Source organism: Lepidochelys kempii, chromosome 13 (genome assembly GCF_965140285.1).
Source record: "Lepidochelys kempii isolate rLepKem1 chromosome 13, rLepKem1.hap1, whole genome shotgun sequence".
NCBI lineage: Eukaryota > Metazoa > Chordata > Testudines > Cheloniidae > Lepidochelys > Lepidochelys kempii.
The window spans coordinates 21,367,449-21,381,265 of NC_136392.1; the positions used below are offsets into that span (position 1 = coordinate 21,367,449).

At 47.2% G+C, this 13,817-nt stretch overlaps 1 protein-coding gene across 3 annotated transcripts in view; it reads right to left on the reverse strand.

Moving 5' to 3' along the window:
- Positions 1 to 4,029: 4,029 nt before the first annotated feature.
- TOP1 (DNA topoisomerase I) overlaps positions 4,030 to 13,817 on the reverse strand; it is an 88,351-nt gene continuing 78,563 nt past the window's right edge. For 2 of the 3 annotated variants that reach the window (XM_073309736.1, XM_073309737.1), the window contains 6 exons: positions 12,154 to 12,222; positions 11,212 to 11,326; positions 9,852 to 9,979; positions 8,125 to 8,219; positions 6,852 to 7,001; positions 4,030 to 5,470 (listed from right to left, as the gene is read on the reverse strand). In XM_073309736.1, the coding sequence (XP_073165837.1) occupies positions 5,368 to 5,470; positions 6,852 to 7,001; positions 8,125 to 8,219; positions 9,852 to 9,979; positions 11,212 to 11,326; positions 12,154 to 12,222 (660 nt within the window). In that variant the 3' untranslated portion in view covers positions 4,030 to 5,367. Of the gene's footprint in view, positions 5,471 to 6,851; positions 7,002 to 8,118; positions 8,220 to 8,329; positions 9,266 to 9,851; positions 9,980 to 11,211; positions 11,327 to 12,153; positions 12,223 to 13,817 lie in introns of those variants that run through there. The other variant, XR_012154700.1, reaches the window with a different exon arrangement.

A 13,817-nucleotide genomic window follows, 5' to 3' on the forward strand; every position in this document is an offset into this window, starting at 1 on the left:
TCCAAGATATCACCACCTACAGTATATTTCAGTACCAGAAGTTCACGTTGCCAAGATCTGCGTTCAAACAATGGGCTAGTATCACTTTAAATTATTTCTGAATAGACTCGAACCCCTTGTGTTCTCTCACTTGGCAGCACTGATCACATCAAGTATCATGTTTCATGCTGGAGAGGCCTTGGAGCTTTGTATTTCCTGCTTGCTTTCGAGCAGACAAAAGAAAGAGGGAATCCCCGGTGAGAAGCGCGGTTTCCCTGAAATATGGGGGATGTGCTCAGTAACCTTAGGCACCAGAAAATAATCCACTCCAGAGTCCTCAACTATTGGACAAGGGGGGGGGGGGAGGGTCTGCATATACAGAAAGGATATTTTTATCCCTCCATATTGTTCCAAACATGAGCAAGCCAGAAAGGCTCAGGAAAGCTATTTACAGAAATACGGACGTTCCAGTTCTCTTGGCATGCATTTTCTGCAGCGTGTGTTTGGTTTAAAAGGAAGCCTTCCGAGTAACCTGAAAGTCAAATCGCTGCAGCTACCTACAGACAGCAAATCACAGCAAACAAAAAAGCATGTCTTGAAATATAGCAAAGAATAATTCAGACAGGAAGCCATGCTTTGTCCTCAGGCTGCTGAAAGCATGGACTTACTGAGGGGTTATTCCTAGTAGAACACACTGGATGTTGAAATTGGCTATACTCTGACTCACAGTGTTTGGAAAAAAAAACAAAAAATCATTAGGGTCATTCAGATTTGATGGAAAATGCCTGCAGCCTGGAGGATCATCTGGGCACGGGTGGCATGGTCATCAAAACCAGTGGGTAGCCCCAAAATCATGATGCTTTCCCCACAGATCTTTAGAGCACTCACAAAAAGCAGGAGCATTCCTGTAGAGTATTCCTCCACAATACTCTCAGGGCCCCAGCCCCTCGCAGCAGGCAGCCTGTGGGACAACCACACCTCGGCCAAACCCTGGAATACAAGTGGCACAGTACAGAAGGAAGCCCGACTTTAACTTACATGGGGAAACCCTCACACGTCTTCCTTGCCTCCCCACCCTTCCCTCATGAAGCCAGAAGGGTGTCCAAAAGGGAAATGATGCAATCCCGATCCAATTCCCCCCTGCCTTGGAGTGAAATTTGTCCAAAGCTCTGCTATTCAGCAAATGGAGAAACTGAGGCACAAAGAGGTGAGGACACGGCAAATCAATGGCTAAGCCAAGAATAGAGCACCAGGTCTCCCGACGCTCACCCCACAACTCCACCAACAGACTGCACCATATCAGAGCCTTCAGCATTTCTCCTGTTGTGAGTTCTGCACTGGACAGACTGGAGCAGGTGCTCCGACGTAGCTGGGCTTAGTCCTTTCTCTGCGACACCCCCCCGAATCACACTGCTAGTTTTATCACATCCATTCAAGTTGCTGCACGTTCACTATTTCCTCCCACTAGTAGGTCTCTGAGTGAGTTCAGCATTGGGAAAAAGTGCCAGTCTGGAGCCCTCTGTCCTGCAGCCAGTGGCCGGACAGGCTTCCAAACATGGGGCACAGCCCAAAGCCTAGTGTGTAGGGAGCAGCTGTAGGGGTGGGAGGGCAGATTGGCTTCCTTAGCCTTTCCCCCCGCCCTGAAGCTGCAGATCATATATGGGGTGCAGTGCTGAAGACCATCAATGCAGAACTGGTTGAGACCATCACCAACTCAAACGCTAATGAAGTGGGGCAGGTGGCATTTGCTGGCCTGAGGAAAAATAAGGTACAACTGGAGTTTCCTGAAGTGTCACTCAATTCCCTGTGCTCTGAGCCAAGGGTGGTAAGTTCAGGTCCCACGGATAGAATGGCGGCTTCTATCCAGGGCTGACGCTCTACAGCAGGGGTGGGCAAACTTTTTGGCCTGAGGGCCACATCGGGATTCCAAAACTGTATGGAGGGCCGGGTAGGGAGGGCTGTGCCTCCCCAAACAGCCTGGCTCCTGCCCCCTATCCACCCTCTCCCACTTCCCGTCCCCTGACTGCCCCCCTCAGAACCTCTGACCCAACCAACCCGCCCTGCTCCTTGTCCCGACCGCCCCCCCCCCGGGACCCACCCCCTATCCAATCCCCCCCAGCTCCCTGTCCCCTGACTGCTCCGACCCCTACCCAGACCCCCGCCCCCCTAACAGGCCCCCCGGGACTCCCATGCTTATTCAACCCCCTGCATCCCCTGACTGGCCCCCACCCAGAACCTCTGCTCCATCCAACTGCCCCCTGCTCCTTATCCAATCCCCCTGCTCCCTGCCCCCTGACCATGCCGCTCAGAGCAGCATGTCTGGCAGCTGCACTGCCCGCCCGGAGACAGCCCCACCGCTGTGCTGCCTGGCAGGAGCTTGCAGCCCCGCCGCCCAGAGTGCTGGTGGCACAGCGAGCTGAGGCTGCAGGGGAGGGGCCGGGGGCTAGCCTCTCCGTCTGGGAGCTCAAGGGCCAGGCAGGACGGTCCCGTGGGCCAGATGTGGCCCACAGGCCGTAGTTTGCCCACCTCTGCTTTACGGCCCTGCAAGAGCAGAGTGTGCTGCCCTGTTCTTTGAGACAAGGTGGATGCCCCCTGGTATTTGTTTCCAGTTTCTCTCTAGAGGAAGTTAAGGAACCGAAGGGACTTTTTGTAGAGGGCCAGGAAATCTCCTGTCACCCGGCCTACACTCCTCTTCTACTCCAATAGCTTAAAGCACCCATGGCGGCATGAGCCATTGCTAAACCCATAATGGCTGCTCCATTCCCCAGCAGTGCACCACATCTCCCATTCGACAACTCACTGCTTTCCAACACTCCCACTTATCTGTTCCACTCCCCTTGTATAGCCTGCACACAGACAGGAAAGCCTTCAAGAGACCAGCCTCATCTTGAGACTAAATCTCCAGAGGACAGCCCTGCATTGTACAATGAACTCCCACTGACCGCAGGGGCAGCTCTGTGCGTGGAAAGTTTGCAGGAGTGGGCCCTTGGAATGGAATGATCATTTTTAACCAGACACTCATGTTTTCACATACATACAAATACACTCAAATCCAGGCAAATCCAGTCTTATAGCAAGTGTAAGAAGGGAAGCTGTAGGAGCCATCCAGCATGACGGTGTACAGCAGGTTCAGCCTTGGTGAAAGTCAGATCATCTCTCTGTTGTCTGTCAGCATTACCAAGACTGGAACAGAGGAGGAACAGTCGACTGAGTTAAAATGAAGTAATAATCCTGTATGGCCACCCCTTTTTCTTGAGTCCCCACCCTCCAACTGGACTGCAGAGTGCTGTACACTCCCCCCACCCCCAGCACTGGGATGATATTCAGCATGCCGCAAACACTACACAACAGCTAGGAAGACAAGTGAAGACTAGTTAGCTAACACAATGCACAAGGAACAGTTTATAAAGGCAGCACAATGACAGAATGTCAAGGCAAACACCTTTGACTGTGGTAGAAAATTCGACGGGATCCAAAGACCACTCAATCAAAATCTCAATTTTAGAGCTCATCAAAAATCTGGCCCTTCCAGGCACACAGTGCCCCTAGTACCACACCAGGCCACAGTTTCAGAGGGTAGAGTGCCACCTACTGAATCACCAAAAGCACTTTTTGTAACACATGGTTTTCTTTGAAGCTCTCATATCCATCTACTGACCCAGCCTAAGAACTATGTTTAGTCTATGAGCTGCAATGAGATTACAGCTTGAGGTGTTTTTTGTGTAATGGCAGTGACCCATTGTGCTAGGTGCTGTATAAATACAGTGAGAAAATCTCTGTCCCCAATCTAGACAGACAAAGGGCGGGAAGGAAGTCAGAAGTACGGGTGAAGTGATTTCCCCAATGGTTACACACTAGACCAGTGGCAGAGCTAGGAGTACCCCACAATTGTCCTGACTCCCAGTCCAGTGACCATGTTATGGCAGCTTGCACATGTTGAGGAGGAGGGATAGCATGTTGCTTTGTTGCACCTAAGCCACACCGCTCACTGCTGGAGGCTGCTGTTGGCCCCCGTGGGTAGTTGGATGGAAGAACACACAAACGCCAACGTTCGGTTAAGTTGTAGGAATTTATTTTAAATAACCTACAGTTGATTAAAAGGGAATTCATGATAAAAATAGAAGATACTTGTTGAGGAAAGACTGCGGGAAATGGTCTTCTCACACACACTAAGCTAACAATGCCTCTAAAACTAATGATTATAGCAAAAAAAAAAAAGGTTTCACATTAAAATTCTGCTTTTTAATTTTTAAAATTTTTGTACACAATTACAAAAGAAAAAAATAAAAGCCCTAAAATCTTGATTATTTTTCCTTTTTTGGACCAATGCTCATTTCCCTCGAAATTTATTGACCTGTGAAACTTCTTTTTACACAATAAAATCTTTCAAGTAAAAGAGGGGAGGGGGGTTAAAAAAAAAAAGGGGGGGAAGCAAAGAAAACAGTCTGCCAAACCTAAAAAGTGGGTATTCTTGAAGTGTATAGAGCATGCTCAGAACAAAGGATGATGGGAAAATTGTTTGTCACTGATTTCATTTCTCCTCAAATTCCACACTCATCCCTCCCCCCCACACTCATCCATCCCTCCCCATTTCCCCCCCCAAATCTACACGATCTTTAAGATCAAGAAGAAAAACGTTTAAATATTTTAAAATAATTAGAAGAAATAAAAATTCACATTTAAAAAAGAACACTCAAGTCAGGAAGCATCTTCCCATCATGCTTTGCTTTGAACAGATGTGGTGGGTTGTTTTGCGTTTTTATTAAATTCATGTTCCAATGCCACGATTGTTTTGAGTAAAACCAACAAAAAATAAAATAAAATAAAAGCAGGTACCTCCATGACCATCGTGACAGCTGTGTCAGGTGCGTTGGGTTTTAAAATTTTGTTAAATTCCTGAAATGGGACAGAGGGAGGGGCAGGGGTTTAAGGAGTCCATTTTCTATTAAAATATAGAAGTTATTGCAAAACCCTAACTGTAAAAACGCACCAATATAATTGGATTTTGTATACAGTAGCTAAAGATCCCCCAAGCTCTTCAGTGTAATGATGAATTTGCCTGGTGGAAGGTTGACAAATCCCCCATCCACTTGCCCTGCCTCGAGAGAAACAAAACAAAACAAAACCAAACCAAACCATACAGCTAGAATTTGGATCTCTGAAACATTTTTAAATAAGTTGTCCATAGGACAACTGGCTCAGCTCCTTTATAATATTTCCAGGTTTATCTTTTCTCAAAGATGTTGGTTTCTTTGTCTGATGCTCGCTTGCCCCTCCTTACCCCCTCCCCCACAATTAGGACAAGTAAGGCTCACAGTTTATCAATCTCCCTAAAACCAGGCTTCCCCCCACCCCTTTTTCCATAAAATCCAGCTCATTAAAAACAGGTTAAAACTCATAATCTTCGTCTGCCATGTCAATTGCCCAGGCAAATTTCTCTCGTTGGGTTTTGTTATAAATCTTCTCTACAGGAATCCCCCACTTCTTACACCTGAAGGAGAGAAGGAGACAAAAGTTAGTCACCCATGCTCACAAACATGCTCTCTTAATAGGAGCACCTGTCCGAGGATCATTATTCTTTTCGCTCCAATGCAACATTTTTCCTGTTCTCTCCTGTGCCCTCCTACTCACTGGCTCACACAAAGCTGGTCCCCCCCAGGTTGGATCCTCCCACCAGTCTTGCCAATTCTTGACCAACTCAGCTTGCTGCGAGCTGTCCCACTCCTTAATATTTGCAAAGAGAGGCTAGGCTAGGCTAATCGGGGACAGGACTCCATTGTGCTTGGCCTGGTACACAAAAGGTATACGACACAGTGCTCGTGTCAAAGAACTTACAACCTGCTACTCCTCCTTCCCAATCTCACCCACTACCCACCCCGCCTGCTGCAGATTTACCTCCCTTCCCACAGTCCTCGAGGTCACCAACATGCCAAACTCAAGGGCATAGGCACCCTTATATGTCCCCATCACTGTTATCACAGGTCACGTTTGAGACATTACTGCACAACATCTTTCCGATGCCACATGGCAGGCTCTGCAGCTAGCAAGTCCAAGCTGTTTTAGTCACTCGGAGTGATTACTTTGGGATGGGATTTAACTCACAAGGATAACGCTCAAGTTGCAAACCATCCTGCAAGTGCCAGTAGCAAAGGAGATGTTAGGATGGCTAATGGAGATCACAGGACAGGTGTATCTTTGCTAAGAACCATCCAGGCTGCTGAAGAGTTTTTTATCTTGTCTATATGGATGCATTGAAAGCATAATGGAAATCTCTTGGCACCAGCCACCTCTTCTCAAACAGAAGCCTTTGCAGTAGGAATTTCTAATACCGTAGGCAATTTAAAAGGCTGAATTCACCATTGACTGCAGAATCCCCAACTTCTGTGTCTGACAAAGGTTAGGTTGAGACTGTCCACATCGCAAGCCACTTCCCATACAAAACTGGCATGATCGCAGTGTCTGCTCAGAAGGGGCTCAGGACTGAAATAACGAGCAGGATGAGGTGGCTGGCCAAGAGAAGAGAGATGTGCTAGGAGAGCTGAGGGGGAGGGGAAGGAAGTGTTCACAGCATGCCTGTCTCTAGCCTCTACAGATGCTAAATTAAGACACCAAAATGTAAGAAGCAACAATGTAACAGTCACTGCCCTTTTGGTCCCAGAGACACTGTGGTTCCTGCTGGAAAGTGCTCTTAGAAAAAATGACTGAGGTCGGTCTAAAATACAAAAGATTCAGAGAGTCTGAGATTTCCAGGAGGGTCAAGCTACTGCCTGGAAACGGATTACTAGGCAGAGCTGTGCTAAGCCTCCCACCACTCTGGGACAGTGCACACAGCACAGGGGCAGGCGGGAATCCTTCCCCACATGGCAGCTTACCAGGCAACTGAGATCCTGGGATCCAGGTAGTTGAGTTTGGAGGTGCCCAAGGCAATTTGCTTGTTCTCCTCTCTGTCTGTGGCCTGAACCTCCAGCTTCATCAGCTGCTCCTCAATCCTCTGCACGGCTTTTTTCTTACTCTCCACTGTCCTGTGGATGAGGAAAGAATCAGGGAACTGTTCAGAAAGAGCTAGGCCTTCGTGGGGGTGCATTATTATCCTATGGGGATCCAAAGGGACCCTAGTAACTCGCACCTTCCCTGAAAAGATCCAGTTCTTGGCAAATGATACCAGTCAGCACTGAGGTGAAAGGTGACAACACTTTAAACAGTTCAATACACGAAATCAAGAATCTGGTATCAACTAAAGCTATTTGATAACGTTTTAAGGAGGCAGAATGCAGTTCCCCAAGTTGGAATTTGTCCAGGACTCTAGCGGTAACATTCCTATTCCCGTATAAAGAGAAACCCCAGTTTAAAGCCAGGCAGTCCACTCCTGCATGAAGTGGTATGAGATCATCTATTAAGCACAAGAGTGCAGTATTCAGTCTGATCTGAAAGAGGGTCATTTTTCCTACTCTGTTTGTAGAGTACCCCCTTGAAAGTCTAAGTGCAAGTGTACGCTCCTATCTGGTTTTTGCATTCAGCACCCAACACGCTGCTCTGTAGTTTCTACTGGAGCAGACACTAAGATACCAACCATCTCCTACTCTGTGCACCAGAGGGAAAGCACATTGCTCAGCAAACTGCTTCCTGGGAGAGGTAGGTAGGTAGGGCCTGTGTGGCGGAGCAGAACAGAGAGAGGTTTGGACAAGTCATAACAGAATGATTTCTTCACAAGAGACTGAAAATTAACAGAGTGAAGACGGCCCACTCATAGGATGTGACCTCGGGATTCTGAGGAGTGTTCTGCACTCTCCTGTCACAGACATGCTTCCAGTCTCTCACTAAACCATCAGCCACATGCTGAGCTCATGGAAGCTTTGCGGGTGAGGGTATGTTTTGTGAAAAGCAGAGATCCATGCAGCTGGCTAGTGACCACGTAAGAAGCGGCAATGACAGACTACATCGTGCTCCTCAGCTAGGTGGCCATTTGCTAATGCAGGCTCGAAAGCGTGGGGGGTGGGGAACAAAAACTCAGAGGATCATGGATCTGGAGGGAAGGGGGGAGGTATTTAAAGCAGCACCGCTGAAGTAACAATCCCGTTTGGGGCTGTTGCCCTGCGCTGCCGCGTGAGACCTCTTACAGCTTATCTGCACTGAAGCCAGACTTACTTTTTGGACTTTTCATCCCTCCGGACCTTGGCATCAGCTTTGGCGCTTTTCAGTTCTCTCCTGGCATCGGCTAACTGGTCCTTCTTGGCATCAATCTAGAAGAGGCAAAAACCCAGAGAGCAGGGTGGGAATTAGGAGTCACACCCACAAAGTGTGAACGACTACAGAAGAGGGGTTCACTGACATCCAGGTCAACTGTACAAACCTCCTAGCAGATTCGCCACCTGTATCGAAGGGCCTGGGATTCAACCGGTGAAGTATACGTCTGAGTGGGACACGAGCCTGGGGCTTTAAATAAAACCTCACACACTGGGCCTACATTTTCAAAAGTGACCAGTGACTTAAGACACCATAATGGTGTCTAATTTGCTATGCACTTGCCCTCTGACAATCAAGCCCATCCAAGGTGAACACTGGAAAATGGAGTCACTCCAAATCACTAATCACTTTTGTAAAAATTGGGCCATTGGTATTTCAGATGTGTTGTGCACAGAGACCAGCTTGGGGACAGTGCAGAGGGGATTATCTTTGTCACAGAAAGGGGTTCCTGTGGCATTAGGAATGTACAGTTCCAACCAGAAGGTAGTAAGTAGGATAAAGCCTCTGGTTACTGCTCAGGAATTGGCATCTGAGCAAGGGAACTGAGTGGAAGTATAGTAGGATTTGACAAAGCAGAGCTGGCCAATAGCCCATTTAGTCAGTTAGCCTCTCTGAGTATGCTGGATGCAAACCAATAAAAATTCATCTAAATATACCATACAATCCCATGGAGGGAAATTTCCTGACCCCGGCTTGTGATCAGTTTATGCCCTGAATCATAAGGATTCCATGCTCTTGATATTTTTTGGAAGATTACAAGCACTGAATCTAGACAGTCAGTCTTAGCTTGGGATCTAGTAAGGTTTAAAGATTCCCAGCTCCTTAGTCCTCAACTGCTATTTTGAAACTCTCCTCCTCCTCCCAATGTAACAACTCAAGTCAGTTGTAAAAATCAGGGGTGGGGGCAGCCAGGTTAGGTGTTACAGAAGCAAGAGAACACCCTAATGCTAAAACAGAACACCTTATTGAGAGGGTTATTTTAAAGTCAGGCTGTGAACAGACCTAGCCACATTTTGACCTCATGGCCTTCGGCAGAAACAATCTGTAAAGGAAGAGGTCGAGTTAGAGGAGTAGAGTGCACTGCACGCAAAAGCTGAATTGATACAAAGGTCTACCAGGCCACTCTGAAAGGAGTAGACACCTGCTCTGGTTTCCTTTCAGGGCCACAAATCAGAGAAAAGGACTGTGGTTTTAAGTTAAGTGTCCTCAGCGTGCAAATCAGACTTTGCTGAGGGGAAAATGACATGTTGCAAGGAAGATATTCTAGGGACTTTTTTGGCTTAGAAAGCCAGCTCATGACCTAGGCACCTGGTTGGTTGGCTAGGGGGCAGAAAGTTAGCTGAGAGGTGGCAGATTTCGTTCTATCCAAGTGAAAAAGGGTGCTTGTGTCTCAGACAGTCTGTCCTCAAGTGGAAGATTTCTTTTTAAAAACCAGAGGACTCGTTACAAGACAGAGTGGTTTCAGACCCAGCCACACTAGCACTCCATAGGCAGTGGAAAGTGGACTCCCCTTCAGTGGGATTTGCTACACCGCAATTAGAAGCAAATGATGATACACCCACAACCAAAAGGAAAAAAAAAAAGTGATTTCTAGCTCTGCCTTTAATCGAAAGGAGACTAAAAATTACCTTGGTTTGTAGATTCATCATGGATTTCTCAAAAGTCTTTGGTGGCGCCCTCTGGTGGTTACACAAAATAGCAACAGCTCTGTTGGCACGATTATAGGAAAGGATCTTTGCTGGGATGTTCTCATCCGCTGAAACAGTCGAAAAGCAGGTGAAACGAGTCTGAGAGGTTGAGCAGCCACGGGCATGCGCCGTTGCTTTTACCGATTCATATTCACTAATGAGGCTAAGTTAGTCTGAATTCATCTCTAGTATGCCAGCCCCATTTAAATCCCAAACCCAAATTTTATTCTGGGACCAAGGAGTTAAAGATGCCATTTACTTCTCTTTGTGTACCACAGTCATGAGTAATTTCAGCAGAGAAGAGCTCATCACAGTCAACAATGGAGAGGGACAACATATCTTGCAGTCAGAACAGAGTAAGTCAGGATTGTTCTTGATAGTACGTAACCTTGGGCCTGACACTTAACCGTGCTAAGCCGCCATTCCCCCTTCTGTAGGAAGGACGGTATCTCCTTGCCTTAGAAGGAGGGCTGAACCCATGTCTTGTGCAGCATTTGGATGGATGGCGTTACAAAAATGGCCAAGTACTAATGTTGGCCTGCACGTCTGAAGGGGGGATTTTCCAGGACACAGCCACTCTCCCTCTCTTCCGACCTCAAAGGGTCACTTCTAGAATTTTAAGTTTCATAAGATAAAAGACACCCATCGAGACAGTGGGAGGCAGGTAGGTCCTGGAGACCTAGCTGTGCTGGCTGCAGCACACCTGGAGATGATGGTATGAATGCACCAAGATGGCTGTAGGCCAAGTCTGCATCACCCCAGTCCTGGAGTCACTGGCCCATCCTCAGTGCAAGCCAGTAGCCACAGGGCTGATTTGGCAGCTGTGGATTGGCTAGATTGCAGATCCCTCAACAAACTCTCTCATGTCAGCCATGCCTCTTATGTTGGGGGCTGCAAGGGGAGTAGCATAGATCTAGAATAGCCAACCCTATGCCACCTGGCATTTTAAGGGAATCCCTAGGAAGCTGGTAAAGTCCTCTTTGAGGTTGCCTTGTGCCACTACAGTGGGACAATACAGCCTTGTGAGGGACCAGAATATACTTTCCCAATAATCTAAACACTTCAAGGGAGGTCAAACTTTGGAACTTAAGCCGAAAGAGGGGAGAGTTTTTGGGGAAATCCTAAGCCATGTTTCATCCTAAATAATTTGTCCATCCCGTTCCTAGGGTTTTGGGCCTCATTATCCAGCAAGACCATTTTGTACTCACTGAGGCACCCCGGGGATCCACCCCAAGGCATCACCACCACACAAATCATCACCACAAATGAGGCTAGGTGGTCCCAGACAAACAGCACTTACGGGTAGTGAGTTCTTTTAGCTGTTGCTGTAGCGTGATGGAGGCATTGTAAGTACGGAATACCTTGGCTGTCAGGCCCTCCATAAGGTCTTGAAGATGTTTATTTAAGATACTGGTCTAAGGGAGCAGAAAGAGTTTGAGGTTTCAGTCACTCCAGCATTAGGACTAGAATCCTTCTGAATATTTTCATCCTTGCTAGACTCACAGTCTTGCCATTGGACCAGAGGTTTAACTGTGAATTTCTAGGTACCCACACTATGATCCAGGCAAGGAGAATATGTAACCTATGCCTGGAACCTTGCCATGTCTTCCTTAGGCCAATATAGGAATAATGGAATATGTGGTAGCTACAACTATTGACAAAATGAACAAGGGGCTGGGGCGGAACTGGGCTGTAGATCTGCATTGATGAAGACTAGGGAGGAGGAAGAACCAGCATCTGATGTGATCACTTGAATGAATGGCAAAGCAATTCTTCTTCCTTCACTGTTATACTTTTGGCCCCAATATGTGGGGGTGGGTCTGTCTCACCTCAGTAGAGGCACTCAGCTCCTTCACAGTGTTTAAGCTGATCTGAGTGTGTGTGTGTGGGGGTGGGTAGCAAGGCTATCACCTCACACGTCCCACGCCTCCTCCCCATGCTTAGGCTGCTGTTGCATAGCAACAAGCCCTTAGTCGGAGCAAGCCAGTCTGCTTAAAGACTAAGATTTTAGACCAGTCATGTAAATGGGCACATCCCTATGGAGACAAATGGCCATTGCCTCTGTGCCAGTCTTTGCCAGGCCCACTGGAAGGAGACAGATGAAATCGAGGCCTTCTCTGTGGCAGTACGATTTGCTATTGGCTGGCCAAAACAACAGAGCCATCGTACCACATTCGTCTAATAGCATAGTAAGAATCACTAGGGTTAGAGTAAGGAGCTCTGAAGCAGTATTGCTGCTTACATTGAGTCTGTCAAAGAGGTCATCCTCAGGCTGCTTGTTCTCCATGAACAGCTGTAGATTCTTAAAAACCTACAAGAAAGGAGAAGGGGAAAAAATACTTCACAAGGCAAAGCAAGGAGACTAGATGGCCCTGAGGTTTGGGAATGGGATAGAGAGCCTTTTGCTTCTGGGTTCCCAGTTCAACAGTGCCTGAAGGTCATTACCTTCTAAAGGCTACCTGGTCATCCATGTGAGAAGAGTTGGATCCCATTCCAAGTGGACAGGTATCCACATCCCAAGTCACCACTGAAGCTTGTGCTAACAGTCTCTGCCCTGGCAGCAGAAGAGCCAAGGAGTGAATGGCCCATCTCACACCTCTGAGGTGATCCCTCTAGGTCAGAGCTGAGGGAGACTCTACTACCGCCGTTGCTATTAATTGCCCTGGTTAAAGAGAGAGCCAAGCTGGCACTTTTCCCTGGCAGAACAAGGTTACTCTCGGAGCATCCTTGCTATCCAGTGTGCACCCTAATCCTTCTCCCATTGGGCAGAGTTGCCATCTCAGGCCCAAACAAGTGACGTAAACTGCCTTGGAGCCCTGATACAGCCACATCCCTTAGTTGCATTTGATGTTTCATATAACTACACCACAAGCAGTTACACTCAAAAACAATCAAGGCTTCCTAGATTATGCAGACAGACCATGAATCCCTGCTCTACATGGCTCTGAAATCACTTGAAAATTCAACTTCCAGGCTTTTCAGCCACACATTTTGATAACAAGACGACATCTAATACACAGAGATTTCTATTTCCATAATAATCAATTCCCCCACTGCGAACTCTTAAAGAACACACCCCAAGAGGGACTAATGCCAATGAATTTAGTAACAGAAAAATAGATTTTTCTTTCTTAACCCCTGTGACACCCTCATTTCTATAACAGCAGCAGTTTGAAAAAAAAAGTCAACATTTACTGCTCTTCGCCATTCAACTTGTCACAGCATTACAAACACTGTATTTTACACACTGTGCTATGTGCATAGTTAGTGGGCCAGATTCCTATCTCTTACACCAGAGTAAATACAGCATAAATAACTCCCTGGATTTTGTTTAATGCCTCTGCTTATACTGAATGGATGGAGATTTATTCTGGAGCGATCCAAGTAACAACAGAGATAGAACTGGTGGACTGAATATAAACAAAGCAAATAAATATTGCATGGAACAGGAAGGTCTCAGTCAGCAGGTATGTACTTTGTACAATAGTTCTTAGGTCAGGCATACTTCAGCGAAGCTGCTCCACTGATTTACACCAGAGTACCTGAGAACATGGCCTAGCCCACTGAAGGCAAACATTCAGACGTGAGCTTCAAGAAAAGCAATCCCTAGTATAATATCCAGGCACATGTCCATGATACTTGAGGCATAACTCCAAGTTTGCTTACTGCTACACTAGTAACAATGCAGCCCGGTACTGGCCACCCTGTGCCCTTCATGCTGCTGGGGAGGTTTGGCTTTTGCACCTGTGGATATGACTGTGTCCCAAAAACGTCTACCACCGAGAAAAAAGCAGGATGCTAAGGCTGCAGACTAGCAACCCGTCCACATAATGGCTTTAAAATAACCATTGCTGGTCACATAGGTATGGCATGGATTAAATGGCCACCAGCTCAGAGCATGGAGAC